Source organism: Halichoerus grypus, chromosome 10 (assembly GCF_964656455.1).
Source record: "Halichoerus grypus chromosome 10, mHalGry1.hap1.1, whole genome shotgun sequence".
NCBI lineage: Eukaryota > Metazoa > Chordata > Mammalia > Carnivora > Phocidae > Halichoerus > Halichoerus grypus.
Window position 1 is genome coordinate 48,500,200 of NC_135721.1, and position 19,280 is coordinate 48,519,479.

Genomic DNA, 19,280 nt, shown 5'->3' on the forward strand with positions numbered 1-19,280 from the left:
CAGGTACTTGTCTACTTAAGCAAGTTTGGTAAAGGTGAACTGAAGGCCAGGTTAGGAAAGGAAACTGAGAATGTCTGCTCCCTGAACTATATTCCAGGGCCCTTAGGAAATTGAAACAGTTTCTTTTAGAAACTTGAAACAGAGGAGCGATGTTAGATACCTGGGGACAAGAAATGTTTTAATCTTCATGGGGCACCTGGGTGGCTCAGTCGTTAAGCGTCTGCCTTCGGCTCAGGTCATGGTCCCAGGGTCCTGGGATCGAGCCCCGCATCGGGCTCCCTGCTCCGTGGGAAGTCCGCTTCTCCCTCTCCCACTCCCCCTGCTTGTGTTCTCTCTCTCACTGTGTCTCTCTCTGTCAAATAAATAAAATCTTAAAAAAAAAAAGAAATGTTTTAATTTTCAAAAAGATAAGCATTGCAAACTGGTGGCTTTAACAATGATGACATGTAAAATTCTAGAACAGATCACCAATCTAATAATTTGCAAGCATTTGGAGGTCAAAGAAAAGATGAGCACATTTCAGCTAGTGCTCAGGAAGGCAGGCAGAATGAGCCCTGCCAGGTTAGCCTGTTTTTTTTTCTAGTAGATATGGTCACTAACTGGTAAGCCAAAAGAATGTGGAGTCGAGTACAATTAGATTTCAATAAAATGACAAAACTTGTCATGACATCTTTGAGGGCAAGATGGAGTTCTGTGGGTTAAATGATAAAATAAGTTGGTAGAACCAGAACTGGTTGAACCACTCTTTTTTTTTTTTTTTTTTTTAAGATTTTATTATTTATTTGAGAGAGAGAGGGATAGAGCACAAGCAGGGGGAGCAGCAGAAAGAGAAGGAGAAGCAGGCTCCCCACGAGCAGGGAGCCCGATGTGGGGCTCGATCCCAGGACCCTGGGATCATGACCTGAGCTGAAGGCAGACGCTTAACCGACTGAGCCACCCAGGCCCCAAAGGTTATTATTAACACAGAGAGGCTTTTAATGAATGTTTTCCTTGATTCAACAGCAAGTATTTACTAAGTACCTATCGCATGCAGTTACTTGGTTAGCTCTGGCTATTCCTTCTTAACATTTTATATATATGTCTTGGAGATAGGGAGAGCAGGTGATTTCTTGTATGATGCATATCTGGGAGGGCCTAAATGACTGTCAAGATCCAAAATAATAAACAGGAATGATGCCAAATCAAACAAGGGGTAATTGTAAAGCCCTACACATTGGGCAGGAGGAATGGCAACAACTTTGATACAATAGAAAAAGCTCTGTGTCTGGAGTCTGAAGACATCCTCCCTTTACTAGCTGTCTCTACTTGAGAGCACTCTCTGTGTCAGTTTCCCCAGCTCAATAAGGGAGCACTTACATTTCTGAAAGTACAGAAGTGTTAGAAAGAACAAATGATTTAGGTTATAAACTGCAAAAAACTAACATAAAACCAAGAGACTACTGTGATGTTAAAAAACCCAAAATGTATGAGGATAGAAAGGGTGGTGAGGAAGATAGGCCTGACTGGCAATATCCTTATACCTTCTCTGCAGCTGTAAGAGGAGAAAGCGTGTTAGGTACTGAAAGGGACTGACTTTCAGGCTAGATTGTTAAGTATAAAAAGCAAAGCTGCCAGGTTTGTGAGAAAAAGAAAACATATGCAGGTATTTGCTTTTTTATGGATAAAATACCTGTGCAAGAAAAGAACCCAGATTGGAAAGGAAGAAGTCCAACTGTTTTTATTTGCAAATGACATGATCCTGTCCGTAGAATATACTAAGGAATCCATAAAGAAGTATTAGAACTAGTAAATTTAGCCAGATTGCAGATATAAAATCAAGAAGATGAAAAAATATCAATTGTATTTTTTTTTTAAGATTTTATTTATTTGCGAGTGAGAGAGAGGAGAGAGTGCGTGCAAGAGCAGGAGGTAGGGGTAGAGGGAGAAACAGACTCCCTGCTGAGCATGGAGCCTGACTGACCCAGGACCCTGAGATCATGACCTGAGCCGAAAGCAAGAGTCAGACGCTTAACCGACTGAGCCACCCAGGTGCCCCCCCAAAAATCAATTGTATTTCTATATTCTAGCAGTAAACAATCTGAAAATAAAATTAAGGCAACAATTCTATTCATAACAGCATCAAAAAGAATGAAATAATTAGGAATAAATTTAACAACAGAAGTGCAAGGCTTGCACACTGAAAACTACAAAACACTGGTGGGAGAAATTAAAGATCTGAATAAATACTGAGATATTCCACGTAGGTAATTTAAAAAATGGGCTTAAGGGGTGCCTGGGTGGCTTAGTTGGTTAAACGTCCGACTCTTGATTTCAGCTCAGGTCATATTCTCAGAGTCCTGGGATCGATCCTCGTGTCAGGCTCTGCACTGGGCGTGGAGTCTGCTTAAGATTCTCTCTCTCCGTCTCCCTCTGAACCTACCCCCTGCTCTCTCTTAAAAAAAAAGTATGAATTCTATGGTATACAAATTATACTTCAATAAAGCTGTTTTAAAAATCTCTGTGAAGGGGTGCCTGGGTGGCTCAGTTGTTTAGCGTCTGCCTTCGGCTCAGGTCATAGTCCCAGGGTCCTGGGATCGAGCCCCACATCGGGCTCCCTGCTTGGTGGGAAGCTTGCTTCTCTCCTGCTCCCCCTGCTTGTGTTCCCTCTCTTGCTATGTCTCTGTCAAATAAATAAAATCTTTAAAAAAAAAGAAAAAAAAATCTCTGTGAAGACGTGCAGGAACTAGTAACACTGAGTAGCTCTAGAATGGACAGCTATGTGCCTGGGGCGCAGAAGTGGGAAGGACACTATCAAATACTCTTTTATACATTTAAAATTTTGTACCATGTAATTGAATTCCAGTTTAAGAAGTGAAGATAAAACAAAAACATACAGAAAAGAGTGTAGCTATAGAGGTTTCATGGCTCTGGTGAGCTCAACAGAAGTAAAATATATGTTAGGCCAAAGAAATGTTCTAGCCACAGAAAGGAAGGTGATAAATCTGCTCTGTCAACATGTTCTCATCATCTGAAGCACAACATGCTTAGTTCAAAGAGACGTGTTTAAAAATAAGATATCAGCAAACTTAAGAGACCCAGGAAAGCTGCCAATTTATAGGAAATGGGAGTAGAAAGCATGATCTGCGAAAAATTGTTCAGAGTGAAGACCTGAGAGGAAACACTTCCGGGAAGAAAGCGGGAACCCAAGAAGAACACTGGACCTATTTCCTGTGCCTTTTGGAAGCAGAGCTGGGAACACAGCCAGGAGTGCAATGATTGCAGATTTTGGATCTCTAGAAGGTAAGACCTTCGATAATGGAGTCTTACACACCTGAATGAGCTGCCCATGTGCACTGAGGGAGTGGTGGAGCTCTCTGCAAGCAGAGGCTCGAGTGCCTCGTGGTGTAGATGCAGCAGAAATGATGGTCCCTTCCAAGCCCGAGTCTCCCGAACATCCCAAGGGTACAACCAGTCATGGTATGCACCACTGGGTGTGAAATACACATGTTTACATCTGATTTAAGGAGGAGCCTTGGTGTGTGTTTCTGTTTCTAGTTCAAATCTTTCGGATTAATTCCTGCCTATAAAAAGTCAAACATTTAAAAATAGAAAATAGTCTAAAAATAAATAATCTCACAATAAAATATATTTAGTTAGACCTCTAGGACGGTGAAAAACCAAAGGGCAGACAAAGACAAGTGTTTTCAAGGATGTGCAGAAGCTGGAGCCCTCACGGACTGCTGGTGAATGCAAAATGGTGACAGTACTTTGGGTAACAGCGTGGCAGTTCCTCAAATGGTTAAATGTAGAGTTACCATATGCTCCAGCATATATCCGCTCCCAGGCATATGCCCAAAGAAACGAGAACATACATCCACACAAAACTTGTAATGAATGTTCCCAGCAGCCTTGTTAATAATGGCCAAAAAGTAGAAGAAATCCAAATGTCCGTTCACTGCTGAGTGGATAAATAAACTATGTAATGGAATATAATTTGGCAATAAAAAGGAATGAATACACTGCTACAAAGTAGATGAACCTTGAAAACATTAAGTGAAAGAAGCCAGTCACAAAAGATCACATATCATAGGATTCCATGTATACGAAATGTCCAGAAGAAGCAAATCTATAGAAACAGAAAGTAGATTAGTAACCACAGCCAGGGGCTGGGGCAGGGGTGAGAGGTTGGGAGAAGTGCAGAATGACTTTGCTAGTGTGTACAGGGTGTTCTTAGCGGGTGTGGAAAATGTTTTACAATTAGATTGGGGTGATGGTTGCACAAGTCTGTGAATAATACTAAAACCCACTAAACTGTACACTTTTGGTGAATTTTATGGTATGTGAAAAATCTCAAAAAAGCTGTAAAAATGTATTTATTTATTATGCAAACCAAAATAATGTAGATTATGAAGGCTTATTTGGAGAACAAGGCTGATGTTCTGTGGTCCTCTATCTCCTGTTAACTGATATAAGAACAATGGAAGGGGACTAACAGTGTCATTTTCATATAATAAAGCGTGAACAATCCCAACAAAAACGTGGGCACTGGATGTTGTTGGGATGATGTAGCACTACCCACACTGTGATGAAGACCATGATGACAGCCATAGAGTCACAACAATCTTCGTAACGCACAGGCCTCACTGTGTCTGACAATCTGTGCTGATGACCCCCCAAGAGACAGCACATCAGTTTTGCTGAATTCATTTATGGATGCTGTTGGTAAACCAAAACAGTTACTCTCCTTAGTCCATGGGAGAGTCCCAGGCATCTCCTCAGACGATCTCATCATCCCTTAGGGCCTGGGTGTGAATCAGCTCACTCAGTCCTCTGCAATGAGGCTTACATGAAAAGATTTAAGTGACTACGAATCAACTGACATTATCAGCCATCATGGTTTCAAGTTTTCTGTTGCACAGTCTTGGAAGAAGACAGATGCTGGCTGGCTGGCTGCCTGCTTCTGTTTTAATTTCTATTATTATGAGTGCAAACTCACCTGCTGATGCCTTATTCCACAATGGGAAAAGAAAGAAAATAAACTCCTACCATCTCAGAGATATATCGGGCTTTTTCAGTACTTTTTAGTTTAATTAAAATCTAGGTGAGATTCAATTCCCACATTTATTGATCAGAGATACCTTCAAATAGACCCCACCCCCCAAAAGCTTTTCAATTAAAAAATTACTTTTTTAGGTAGAAATTGAGCTTAGGAAAATATATCCAACAAAGGAGAAAGGCCACGTTTCCTTACATGACCCTATATAGCTATTCTTCATATAGGAAATGTGTTATTACCACCTTCTGCCACTCAGATGCCTGCTGGGAGATGCTTTTCTTTCAGAGGAATGGGTTTATGCTGGTTCATTTATAACCACTGAAATTTAGGACCAGAGATACACATTGATAAGACAGTGTCAAAATAAGAACTATAGTCTATGGCACCAAAGGACAGTCTTTTCTTGTGAAGAGTTTTTAGATATATGCAGATCACGTCAACTGTAGTTTCAATAAAATTTTGATATAGATTTAGTTCCCAAAACACAAAATTTTGATATAGATTGTATGGACAGTATTCCTTTGATATAGATTTTGATATAGATTTATTGATCAGAAACCTGATTCTATCAAACATTTTTATATCAAAAACTTGATATAGATTAAAGCTTACAGAAGCTCAGGTGGTAACTGTTATTCACCTTTAAAGAATCAGAACTGGGTATTTTTTTCTGCAAGTCAGGTAGATGAGAACTATGAAAAATCCTCCTCAGAACATTAAAAAGGCATTGTGCCTGCATAATAGGTCCTCAGAAAATTTCTTTTGTTAATCTTCAGACTGAAGACTTATTTCAATTATTACCTTACTGAACTTGTTCAAATACGCCATTTATTTAAGGCTATACATTTCTCTCCAAATATAGATTTAGTCACATCCCATAAGTTTTGGGTATGTGCCTTTACTGTCTTTAATGAAAAAAAAAAAAGTGTATTTTCAATTTTTAGTCCTTCTATAACCCAAAAGTTTAGAATGAGGATTTTAAAAATTTTATCTACCTAATGAAAAAAAATATATAGTTGTTAAATTCCAACTTTATTGCATTGTGGTTAGAAAATATAAGCTTAGTTATAAATCTTCTACTTTGGGGTTTTGCCAACATTTTGCCTAAGTACAATTAATTTTTGTAAATATTCCATGGGCATTTGGAACAAGTGTGGATGCTGTGTTTTTGGAATGAAGTTTTAGGTAGATATTTTAAATCAATCTTATTAATATTGCTAGCAAAATCTTTCATATCTTTTATCTGCTACATGTTAAAATCTGAAAAAATCAATTAAAGTAGCTTACTCTTGTACTTATCACATTCTATATTATAAGTGCATCTGGAAGAACGGAAAATGAATGCATTCTGGTTGAAAGCACAGCAGTAATTTTGGAAGTCTCTAAAAGACTCTTCCCTCCTTTTGACATTACAGTGGGGATAGGATAGATAGATTCTCAAGACAAATAACATTTAACTAAAAATGAAAAAAAAGGAGGGGTACCTAGGTGGCACAGTGGGTTAAGTGTCCGACTCTTGATTTAGGCTCAGGTCATCTCAGGGTCGTGAGACGAGCCCCACATGGGGCTCCGCACTGGGCATGGAGCCTGCTTAAGATTCTCTCTCCCTCTCCATCTGCACCCCAACTCCCCTGCTTGCACACATGTGCACACTCGCTCTCTACAACCAACCAACCCTTGGTATAGAAATTTGTATTTCTAATCTTCTGGCCAAACTAGAAATTTTTGGCAGAAAGTGGAAATATAGGAATTTCCATGCACTGCAGTTAGGATACAGACTGGAAAGCAATTTGGTACGAATGTAGGAAATTTATATAGCTTATGATCCAAGAATTGCTCTTCTGGGTATATATGGCAAAGACAGTTTCACACAGATCCAATGAGGGGTATGGACAAGGGTGTGCACTCCCATTGTTTGTGGTGATGGGAGCTGACAGCAACCTGGGTGCCTACTACAGGGAAAGTACACTGGTGAACTGGTAGATGCACTCAGTGGAGTACTATATGACGATCAGAAACCTGATTCTATATATATGTCTAGCGATGGAGATAGATGTTAAAAACACAATGCCTACTGAAAATAAGAAAAAAACGGATGTACCTTTTATATAAATTGAAAACACAGGCACACATACAGAATACACATTTTGTAAGAACTCTTGTAAGCCAAAAGATTTTTACATAACAAGACCAGTTGCCTATGGAAAAGTAGGAATGAGGATGCAATGTGGGGATAAAATTTTGAAGAGAGGCCATGAACCTAGGAGTACATTTAACTCAACCCTCAGCACCTGAAGTTAATTTTTTTTTTTTTGCTTTATCTTGGCATAGAAACTGTGTATAATACTTTTCTACTCTTATTCTTTCACTCTACTTCTAGAAGGATTTATTATGACTATATTGGAGATACAAATAGGTATTTTAGGCAGAAACTAGAACACCATGAAAAGCTTGAGAATCTCCCTTTCCAGCTTATAATTAACATTGTGTTTGATCAGTCTGGCTTATCTCACTTTTTTATTAATGTCAAACAAAAACAACTGTAATGGTATCTTATTAGAAAACACAGGCTTCTTGTAAAAAAAAATCAAAAGACACAACATTATAAAGGAAAAAAATTATAAACCCATAATTTTAAGATAATTTGTTAATATTTGTTCCAGTCAATATACACAGATGTATATATGACATATATGGTTTACATCTTGCTTTTTATCTCTTTTTTTTTTTTTTAGATTTTTTATTTATTTATTTGACAGAGAGAGACAAAGCGAGAGAGGGAACACAAGCAGGGGGAGTGGGAGAAGGAGAAGCAGGCTTCCCGCTGAGCAGGGAGCCTGATGCGGGGCTCGATCTCAGGACACCGGGATCATGACCTGAGCCGAAGGCAGACGCTTAACGACTGAGCCACCCAGGCGCCCCTTGCTTTTTATCTCTTAACATATAATGACACTTATCTTTCAGGTTCCAAGATACTGCTTTTGATTGTTGTTTCTTTCCATATAGGAGTGTGATTATAACGACTGATATGAAATCAGCTTGTTTTATAAACATCTAAGAATCACTGGTAAACATTTACTAAATATTACTAAAGCTCTCATTTTATTCTCTCATGGAGGCCCCTTTGTTTGGTAGTTATGTGTTGTGCATTTGCCCAGCTGCTGGAAACATGGTATTTAGCTACATTAGAACATGGACCTAATGAAATATATCCAAGATCAGCAGTAGGTGTATGAATCATAAAATATACACCTGGAAGCTCACTGGTGAAAATGTTAATCATGACTATTTCAGGATGATGAGAATTATGGGTGATTTCCAAGGTCTTTGTATTATCTGAACTCTTTATATTTAGTAAGCTTTTTACCTTTATGCTCAAAAGAAATATTTTTGACAAAAAAGAACATTTTTGACAAAATATAGGGTGATAAAGAGAAGGATGTAAAGTGGTAGGAACATCAACAGAAACTATCCTGACAGGCAAGTCCTCCACACTCTGTGATGAGGAAAGACATAAGCATGGTTCTAGTTGAGAGGAAGGAGCCTATAGAAAAGGAAGAAACTGAATATAAGAGAGACAGAGAAACACTGAGAAAATAGATGAATGGATTTTAGAAAATATGACAGCACACAGATAGGCTTAATGAACCTCTTTTCCATAACTGAAAGATATGAACAAAAAGTGAAAAGAATATTCAGAATCTAGGGAAAAGACTCAACTCAAACCACAAAATTCCAGAAACACTGGAGAAAAAAACAGACCGAATTTAAGGAGCCATCACAAAGCTCTTCCAACACAAAGGATCATGCAGAAGGGTAAGAGAAGAGTCAATTAAATTCAAAATACTGCACTGATATCTCAGAGAAGGACTAAGGCAATAAGTGGCTCAGAAGAAAGAAAAATATCCTAACTGGAGACATGTTCTTAGTGAAAAAAAAATAGCACCTTCTGCCATAGCCAGAATGATTTACTATATACCCTCTTTTGGCCAAGAAGTCAGAAAAAGATCTCGGAAATAATTGCTTCAGTCTAAATATCTTAGTTGCATTACTAACATTTGCTAGAAAAAAATAAGGCCCTAGCTGTATCATTGCCTACGTGACAATGCCACGAAAGCAGTTACCAGCTGACCCTAAAATAGTACAATAACAAAACTCCAAGGACATGTCCCACAGAATTAGATAGTTTCCTTATTTCCACACTTGGTAAGGTGGCCACAGTTTCTGACTTTTGTAACAATGGCAAAGAAAAATGTCACCTACTGTAGCTAGGCAGAGTCCTAGAATTATCTACTATCTTCCTGCCTTTCCCAAACTCTGAGGGGAAAAAGAAATATCAGAAATACACAATTAGCCTTCCAGTTCATGTCCTGGGAAGAGAATTCAAAGCAGTATCTTGCAAACAGGTGATAAAACAGTATAGAGAATTCAACCACGTTCGTTGTGGGTAAATAAATGGTTTCCACAGAATTGTTCAGAGACAAGTAATCTGAAAACAAAAGACAAAAATATATGTCAATATTTTATAGCATTAAAGCAGAAAGGGAAAAAAAAATTTATTTTGCAAGAAGGTTTACCCATTTCAGCCAATAAATAATTTGTACTCTCACTCTAGAAAAAATTAAAAAAGAATATGGACCTAATGAAATAGATCCAAGATAAACTAAGATAATAGAAGATTAAAACACAGTTGACAAAATTAACACAATTCGTCAAAAAATTAATTAGTATCTCCTCTGTGTTGGAGAACCAAGGGCAGTCACTAAAGAAAAAAAACTGAAGACAAAATAGTAGTATACCACTGTAATAGAAAACAGACGTTTTATAAAAAAATAAAACTTAGCCAGTGGGGGTAGATTACAAATTGAAAAAGTCTCTTAAAATGCAAAGCAGAAACATGAATAGACATATTTCCAAAGACTTATGGACAGCCAACAGACACATGAAAAGACACATGCTGCCATTTGCAACATCACTGATCGTTAGGGAAATGCAAATCAAAACTACAATGAGAGATCACCCCACACCTATCAGAATGGCTAAAAACAACACAAGAAATAATAGGTGGTGAAGATGCAGAGAAAGGGGAACCCTCCTGGACTGTTGGTGGGAATGCAAACTGATGCAGCCACTGTGGAAAACAGTATGAAAGCTCCTCAAAAAGTTAAAAAAGAACTACCCTAAGATCCAGTAATTGCACTATTTACCCCCCAAAATAGAAAAATACTAATTCAAAAGGATATATGCACCTTGATGTTTATAGCAGCATTATTAACAAGAGCCAAAATATGGAAACAGCCCAAGTGTCCACTGACTGAAGAATGGATAAAGATGTGGTGTGTGTGTGTGTGTGTGTATACACACACATATATATAACAGAATATTATTTAACCATGAAAAATAATGAAATCTTGCCATTTGCAATGACATGGATGGAGCTAGAGAGTATTATGCTAAATGAAATAAGTCAGTCAGAGAAAGACAAATACCATATGATGTCATTCACGTGTGGAATTTAAGAAACAAAACGAGCAAAGGGAAAAGAAAAAGAGAGGTAAACCAAGAAACAGACTCTATACAAACTATATAGAAACTATAGAGAACAAACTGATGGCTACCAGAGGGGAGGTGGGCAGGGAGGGGGGGATGGGTGAAATAGGTGATGGGGATGAAACAGGGCACTTGCTGTGATGAGCACTGGGTGATGTATTGAAGTGCTGAATCACTATATTGTATACCTGAAACTAATATTACACTGTATGTTAACTGGAATTTAAATAAAAACTAAAAAAAAAAGAATATATAAAGAAATATAACTCAGTAATAAAATGACAACCCAATTTTAAAACCCAAATAATCCTTTTAAAGATCTGAATAGACATTTCTCTAAAGAAGATATAAAGATATACAAGTGGCCAATAAGTATAAGAAAAGATGTTCAAAAATCAATAGTCATTAGGGAAATGCAAATTAAAACCACAATGAGATACCATTTCATAGTCATTAGGATGGTTATAATCAAAGGACAGACAATAACAAGTGTTGACAAGGATATAGAGAAATTGGATTGGAATATGATCCTGGTGGGAATGTAAAATGGTGCAGCCACTCAAAAGGTTAAACAGGGAGCTACCATATGGTCCAACAATTCTATTACTGGGTATATACCTAAGAACATTGAAAAAATATATCCACACAATAGTTGTATATTAGGGCACATGGGTGGCTCAATTGGTTAGGCATCTGCCCTCAGCTCAGGTCATGATCCCAGGGTCCTGGGATTGAGTCCTGCATCGCGTCGGGCTCCCTGAGCAGGGAGCCTGCTTCTCCCTCTGCCCCTCCTCCTGCTTCTGCTTTCTCTCTCTCTCTCAAATAAATAAATAAAATCTTAAAAAAACTTGTATATTAATGCTTATAGCAGCATTTTTCATAGTGGTAAAAAATCAGAAACAATCTAAATGTCCATCAACTCATGAATAAACAAAATGTTGTATATGTATACAGAATATTATTCACTTGTAAGAAGCAATGAGTATTGATTCATGCAACAAAATGGATGAAACCTTGAAAATATTTAGTGAAAGAAACCAGATACAAAAGGCCATATATCGCATGATTCATTTATATGAAATGTACTGAAAAGGCAAATCCAGAGACAGAAAGTAGGGTGGGGAGAGGTAGGAGGGGCTGACAAATGACTGTTAATGGACATAGGGTTTCTTTTTGGTGTGACAAATATACTCTGGATTTAGTGGTGATGGCTGTTGTACAGCCTTCAAGGAATATACTAAAAAGCAATGAATTATCTATTTGAAAGAGTAAATTGCATAGTATGTGAATTTTATTTAAAAAATTAATAGAGATTGACCAATACTGAGACATACTATGGGAAAATAACTTACATTAAAAAATATGACAAGAATCTAGGAATGAAAATCCAGGACACCACAGGGAAAAATACATCAGGGTTGCATCTGATATAGAAACATTAAATGCTTGTGCCCAGAAAAGGGGAGTAAAATTGACAGAATTTTGAATTAAGGATTATTATCCAAAAGTTTTATATCCAACCAAATTGTTGCTCTTACATAAAGATAAGAGAAAGATAGTCTCAAAGTGTAAGAACTGAAGAGATGCACACTCCTGAATAACTGTTTAAAAATCTAGCCAAATGGGGGCGCCTGGGTGGCTCAGTTGTTAAGCGTCTGCCTTTGGCTCAGGTCATGATCCCAGGGTCCTGGGATCGAGCCCCGCATTGGGCTCCCTGCTCTGCCGGAAGCCTGCTTCTCCTTCTCCCACTCCCCCTGCTTGTGTTCCCTCTCTCACTGTGTCTCTCTCTGTCAAATAAATTAATAAAATCTTAAATAAATAAATAAATAAATAAAAATCTAGCCAAACAGAATTATTTAAATTAACAGACTCATAAATAGTTATATGAAAAGGCCCTGGTATTTTAAAACTTAACTAATATAAAATGGTGATTTTGCTTATGATATGGAAGTAATATGTTATAATTCTTGAAAATAAAGCTAGTCAACATAGTAGTAATATTACAATAATGAACTAAGACAAAATTCACAAAATATTGGTAGGTTGGGGGGGAAGTATGTGTGCGTGTTAGTGGGTGGGAAGAAATAGGACAAGTACAACCAGTTTCTTAAGTTTTCATATGGTGGAGTCAATAGATACTGCTTTATATCTGAGGGTGATGAGAAAGTGGTTTAAGCATAGTATTTAATGAGATTACATGGCTGCCAAGTTATCAGAAAAACAATTCAACAGACATTGAACTCTAGGAAACTGAGGGTTGATGGAGGGGAGGTGGATGGGGGGGAAGGGATTACTGGGTGATGGGCATTAAGGAGGGCACTTGATGTAATGAGCACTGGGTGTTATATGCAACTGATGAATACTAAATTCTACCTCTGAAACTAATGAAAAAAAAAAAAAAAGAAAAACAATTCAACTCAAAGAAAATCATACAGCAATGAACAAAAGAAGACTGGAAACAGTAGGAAATCATTAAAAATGATAAAATACCCTAAATAACCGAAACAATTTTGAAAAAGAAGAACAAAGCTTAAGGACTCACACGTCTTGATTTCAAAACATATTACAGTACAGTATGGTACAGCAATATAACAGTACTGGCATAAAAACAGACAAATACTTCAATGGACTAGAATAGCCTAGAAAGAAATCCTCATGTGTATGGTCAAATGATCTATTGTCAAAGGATCTTTGACTCTTAATGCCAAGACTACTCAAACGGGAAATTTCTCTTCAACAAATGGGTGTGGGGAAAACTAGATATACATTTGCAAAGAATGAAGTTGAACCTTACTTTACACCATCTAGAAAAACTCAAACTCAAAATGGACTGAAGGCCTAAACATAAGATCTAAAACTGTAAAACTCTTAGAAGAACACATATGGGAAAAGTTTCATGGCACTGGACTTGGTAATGATTTCTTGGATATGTCAGCCAAAATTACAGGCAACAAAAGTAAAAACAGACTACAGGGACTACATTAATATTAAATACATCAAAGGACACAATCAAGTAAAAAGGGAGGAAAAACTTATAAATTATATATCTGATAAGGGGTTAATATCCAGAATATACAAAGAACTACAACTCAATGATCAAAAAAAAGTAACCTGATTCAAGAATAGGCAAAGGACTTGAATAGACATTTCTCCAACAATGATGTACAAATGGCCAACAAGCATATGAAAAGACGTCCAACATTATTAATCATCAGAAATGCAAATCAAAAACAATGAAATACCACTGCATACCCACAAGGATGGTTACTACCGAACAACGACAACAACAAGAACAGCAACAACAATAAAAACAACCAGGAAATAAGTGTTGGCAAGGATATGGAGAAACTGAAACTCTTGTGAACTGTTTGGTGGGACTATAAAATGGTGTAGCTGCTGTGGAAAAGTATGGTGGTTCCTCAAAAAATTAAAAATAGAATTACCATATAATCCAACCATTCCACTTGTAGATATATGTCCTAAAGAATTGAAAGCAAGGTCTTGAAGACATATTTGCATGACCATGCTCATAGCAGCATTATTCACAATAACCAAGAGGTGGAAGCAACCAAAATGTCCACTGAGGGATGAATGGATAAACAAAATGTGGTATATACATACAATGGAATATTATTCAGCCTTAAAAAGTAGGAAAATCCTGTCACATGGTACAATATAGATGAATCTTGAAGACATTATGCTAAGTAAAGTAAGCCTGTTACTAAAAGACAATACTCTATGATTCCACTTACATGAAGTTATCTAAAATCAAGTAAAACCAGGGGCTCAGGGCAGAGGGAAAGGGGGAGTTGCTGTTCAATGGGTATAGATTTTCCATATTATAATATGAAAAAGTTCTGGAGATCTGTTTCATGACAATGTGAATATATTTAATGCTACTGAATTTTACATTTAAAAATGGTTAAGATGATAAATTTTTTGTCATGTGTTTTTTTTTTAACCACATTAAAAAGTTCACTTGCCTCAGTCTGAAATGGAATTTTGCAGAATAAACATATCAGAACAGGAAAAAATAATAAGGATATTAAAATTTAAACCAAACATATTTATTATAACCTCACAGTTAAGTAGAATAAATTCACCCCAAAAGAAAAATACTCAAATTTCATTGGGGAAAAAAGTTAAATTTAACTAGATGCTACTTAGACTTGAGCAAAGTGACCAGAAAGGCTAAAAGTAGAAGGATAGGCAAAGAGAAACTATGCAAATGTAAAGTTTTAAAAATTGCACTGAAGTGGAATCAAAGACAAAACATTAAAAATGGAAAATAAAACTTACTTTGTATGATTTATGGTATAATTCACAGTGAATAAAAAAGTATCATGAATGTTTATGTGCCAGACATAAAAATAAATATACATATAGGCCTTTAACTGCCACAAAGATAAATCAACCTTCAAATATACTTTAAAAAAAAAAAAACTCCTTTGCCATCTCCCATTTATTTACCATCAATATTTTAAGCTTGTGTGTCTAGCCAACTCTTGTGCATGACAACACTGTAGCTTTTTTTAAGTAAGCTCTACACCCAATGTGGGGCTTGAACTCACAACCCCAAGATCAAGAGTCGCATGCTCTGCCGACTGAGCCAGCCAGGCACCCCTAAGTACACTCTTTGAAGTCCTTAACAGACCAAGGAAACCAATATTTGGGAAAAATATAATTAATAAAAGTGAATTACTGGGTATAATTGGAACGTCATACTCTATATGGAGACTCTACCTCCCTTATAATACCCTTGGAGTACTTGTTCATACATTAAGCCACAAAGAAAATCTCTATAATATCCTTAAAACAGAAATAGAACTGAGTACAATCTCTGATCACAATACTTTAAAATTTTAAGTTCATATGTAGTGACAATAAATCCAACTTTAAGAATTTTTTTTTTTTTTAATTATCTCCTAAACTTTTCTCTTGGGTCAAACAGGAAATCCAAAGCTACAATTCTAGAACATCTAGAAAGTACTACTAATAAAAATACCACAAACTTAAATCTACTAGATATATATAGATATAGATATAGATATATATAACTATATATATGGTTTCCATTTAGGGATCTAAAGAGTCAGATAAAGCAGCCCTCCATCCTTATAACATCCCCACTATCACCACCATCACCACCACCACCACCACCACCACCACCACCACCACAAGTGTATCCAACTTTAAGTTCATGACTTTTCTAGAAGCTATCAGAAAGTTGAGGTCACAGGTCAACCTTGGCCCAAAATCTAAGAAGAAATTGTTGTCTGCAGGGAGATATGAGACACGAGCACCAGATCATCTGGAGGAGATACAACTGGACAATATTAAGAAGGATGGAGACTGGATTAGGTAGAGACCAAGTATACATTGGCAAGAATGTGAAGCCCTTGGGAGCTATAGGAATTGGGGGAATTTGCACCTTCTAGCTGTTTTTCTATAAACTCCACCAGGAAAAAGAAGAGTTTATTCAAGTGTCTATTATAGTGCAGACCCAGGAAACAGGAAGAGCTGTTGTGGGATGGGTACAAAACTCCACCTTGGAGGGATGTTAGCAAAATCAGTAGAATATGGATTTCCAGGGACCTGTCACCAAAAAACCTGGCAAAAACTGTCAAAAAATCAACCTCATCAGAATTCTAGAAGATAGTCAAAGGTTTATGGCAACTAAGTGAAAATTTGAGCAAGAGCAAGGCCACCTAAACAAGATAGGAGAGCTTTGCGGCTTTTAACTTACCCTTCTCAGGCATGGCACTGAAGACAGTAGCCTGCATTCACAGTGTAGGTACTTGCTTCCAAAGGAAGCACAGAGAGTATGTTGTTCCCAAGGAACTGTTTCTCTGAATCTGCCTGAGTACTCCCTAAAGGATTCACACAAGGGGGCCTTATCTTTGTTTCACTAAACTTGGAATTCTTTTAGGGCATTTTAAAGGATGGAATTTCCTTGAAAACACTGAAAACTAAATGAAAAAGGCATTACTGCAAAGGGCAAGCAAGGAAGCAGGAATACATAAATAAATGAATGAGTGAATAAACAAACAAATAAATAAAATAAATAAAAGTTGGTTGAAACACTCCACACACTGAAAGCCAGGGAGAAAAGCAGGAATTCTGGGGAAACGGGGTTTTGAAAATCTCCCATGAACCCCAGGGAAACTAGAAAGTGCATGCACAGGGCAGAATGCATGGGCAGAAAAGACCTGAGAAGACCATACAGATTCACAACTGGCTGATCTGTAGGTTCAGTGCAAGCTGGAAATTTGGCTAAGGCAGAGTTGTAAATGGCCTATCTAAGCACTAGAGTCCCTAATACAAAGATAATCTACAAAAAACTGGGGAAATTTTTTTTCCTTTCCTTCCTTCTTTCGTTTTTTGCTTTCTCTTGATTCCAGGCACTTAAGGCAATCTGTCAAACAACTAGCTGACTAATGAGCTAAAAAAACAGAGACATCAGAGACCAAAAATACAGTCTGTATAAAAATAGTTTAGAAAAATCACTAAACATACCAACAACTTTAACCCATAACAAGCAGTAACAACAAACCCTAGGGAGTGGGGAGGATAATCTGATTTCCAGAGTTATCACATCACGATATTCAAAATGTCAAGTTTTCAACCAAAAATTACAAGGCATCCAAACAAGAAAGTATGGGACACTTATAAGAAAAACAAAATGAACAGAAACTACCCATCAGGAAGAACAGACACTGGACTTACTCTACAAAGACTTTTTTTTTTACCATACAAAGACATTATATCAACCGTCCTAAATATGCTTGAAGAGCTAAAGGAAACCATGGACAAATAAACAAGGAGAATGATGTCTCACCAAATAGAGATTACCAATAAAGAAAAATAAAAAGGAAACAAATATAAATTATGAAGCTGAAAAGTAAAATAACTGAAATGAAAAATTCACCAGAGCAGTTCAACAGTATATTTGAACAGACAGATGAATCTGTGAAGTTGAAGGTAGAATAAATGAAAATATCCAGTCTGAGGGACAGAATGAAAACAGAATAAAGAAAAATGAACAGAGTGTAAGAGACTTATAGAACACCATCAAGCTTACAAAACATATGGAAGGTGGGAGTGTCAAAAGGAGGAGAGAGAGAGGAAGAGTCAGAAAGAATATTTGAAGAAATAATGGTTGGTAAGAGACACGAATCTAAAATTGAAGAAGTTCAATGAACTCCCAATAGGACAAGCTCCACACCAAGACACATAATAATCAAACTCTTGGGGCGCCTGGGTGGCTCAGTCGTTAAGCGTCTGCCTTCGGCTCAGGTCATGATCCCAGGGTCCTGGGATCGAGCCCCGCATCGGGCTCTCTGCTCCGCGGGAAGCCTGCTTCTCTCTCTCCCACTCCCCCTGCTTGTGTTCCCTCTCTCGCTGTGTCTCTCTCTGTCAAATAAATAGATAAAATCTTAAAAAAAAAAAAAAATCAAACTCTTAAAAGTCAAAGATAAAGAAAGAATCTTGAAGCAGTAAGAGTGAAGAGACCCATTACCTAGAAGGGATCATCGGTAAGTTTAACTGCCACTTTCTCATAAGAAATGATGGAGGCCAACAGGGAGTAGGATGACATTTAAAGTGATGCGAGAACTGAAAAAACAAATCTGTATGTGGCAAAGGTGAAGATGTGTCTGGCAAGAATGAAGGTGAAATTCAGACACTCCCAGATAAAAAACAAAAGTTGAAAGAATTCATTACTGGAAGACTTGCCCTATAAGAAATGCTAAAGGGACTCCTTCAGGCTGAAATGAAAAAACAAGAGGCAACACGTGAAGCCATGTGAAGCAATAAAACCATATGACGCCATATGAAGAAATAACACTGGTAAATGTAATACATAGGTAAATATAAAAGTCAGTAGTATTATATTTCTGGTTTGTAACTCCCCTTTCTTTTCCTATAAGATTTAAAAGACAAACGCATAGGGGTGCCTGGGTGCCTCAGTTGGTTAAGTGTCCAACTCTTGATTTTGGCTCAGGTCATGAGATCGAGCCCCATCTCGGGCTCCAGGCTGGCTGTGGAGTCTGCTTGGGATTCTCTCCCTCTCTCCCTCTGCCCCTCCCTGACTCAAGTGCACAAACGTTCTCTTTCCCTAAAAAAACCCAACAAAAGACGAATGCATAAAAAATAATTATAAATCTATGTTAATGGGTACACAGAAAGTCTAAAGATGTAATCTGTGATTATAACAATTAAAAGGGTGAGAGGCATGGGCGCCTGGGTGGCTCAGTCAGTTAACTGTCTGCCTTTGACTCAGGTCATGATGCCTGTGGTCCTGGGATTGAGCCCTGCATCGGGCTCCCTGCTCAGTGGGGAGCCTGCTTCTCCCTCTCCCTTTGCCCCTCTCCCTGCTCATGCTCTCTCAAGTAAATAAATAAATAATAAATACATAAATAAAATAAAAAAATAAAATCTTAAAAAATAAATAAAATCCTAAAAAATAAATAAAAGGGTGAGAGGCAGAGAGATATCGAAGTGGGAGTTTTTGTGTATTATTTAAGCTAGACTGGTATCATTTCATGTTACATATTGTGTTACAGATGTAAGATGTTAATTGTATCCCCAAGGTAAGCACTATGAAAATAAATATAAAGGAAAGGAAATGAGACAGTAATCAAAATGGTTCATTATAGGAAATCAGTTAAATACAAAGGAAGGCAGGAATAGAGGA

At 37.3% G+C, this 19,280-nt stretch overlaps 1 protein-coding gene across 2 annotated transcripts in view; it reads right to left on the reverse strand.

Moving 5' to 3' along the window:
- ALMS1 (ALMS1 centrosome and basal body associated protein) overlaps positions 1-19,280 on the reverse strand; it is a 192,731-nt gene that overhangs the window by 10,157 nt on the left and 163,294 nt on the right. The window contains exon 17 of one of the 2 annotated variants that reach the window (XM_078056403.1): positions 9,303-9,524. The exons of the other annotated variant lie outside the window; for it this stretch is intronic. Coding sequence (XP_077912529.1) covers positions 9,510-9,524 — 15 coding nt within the window. The 3' untranslated portion in view covers positions 9,303-9,509. Of the gene's footprint in view, positions 1-9,302; positions 9,525-19,280 lie in introns of those variants that run through there. 2 annotated transcript variants of the gene reach the window in all.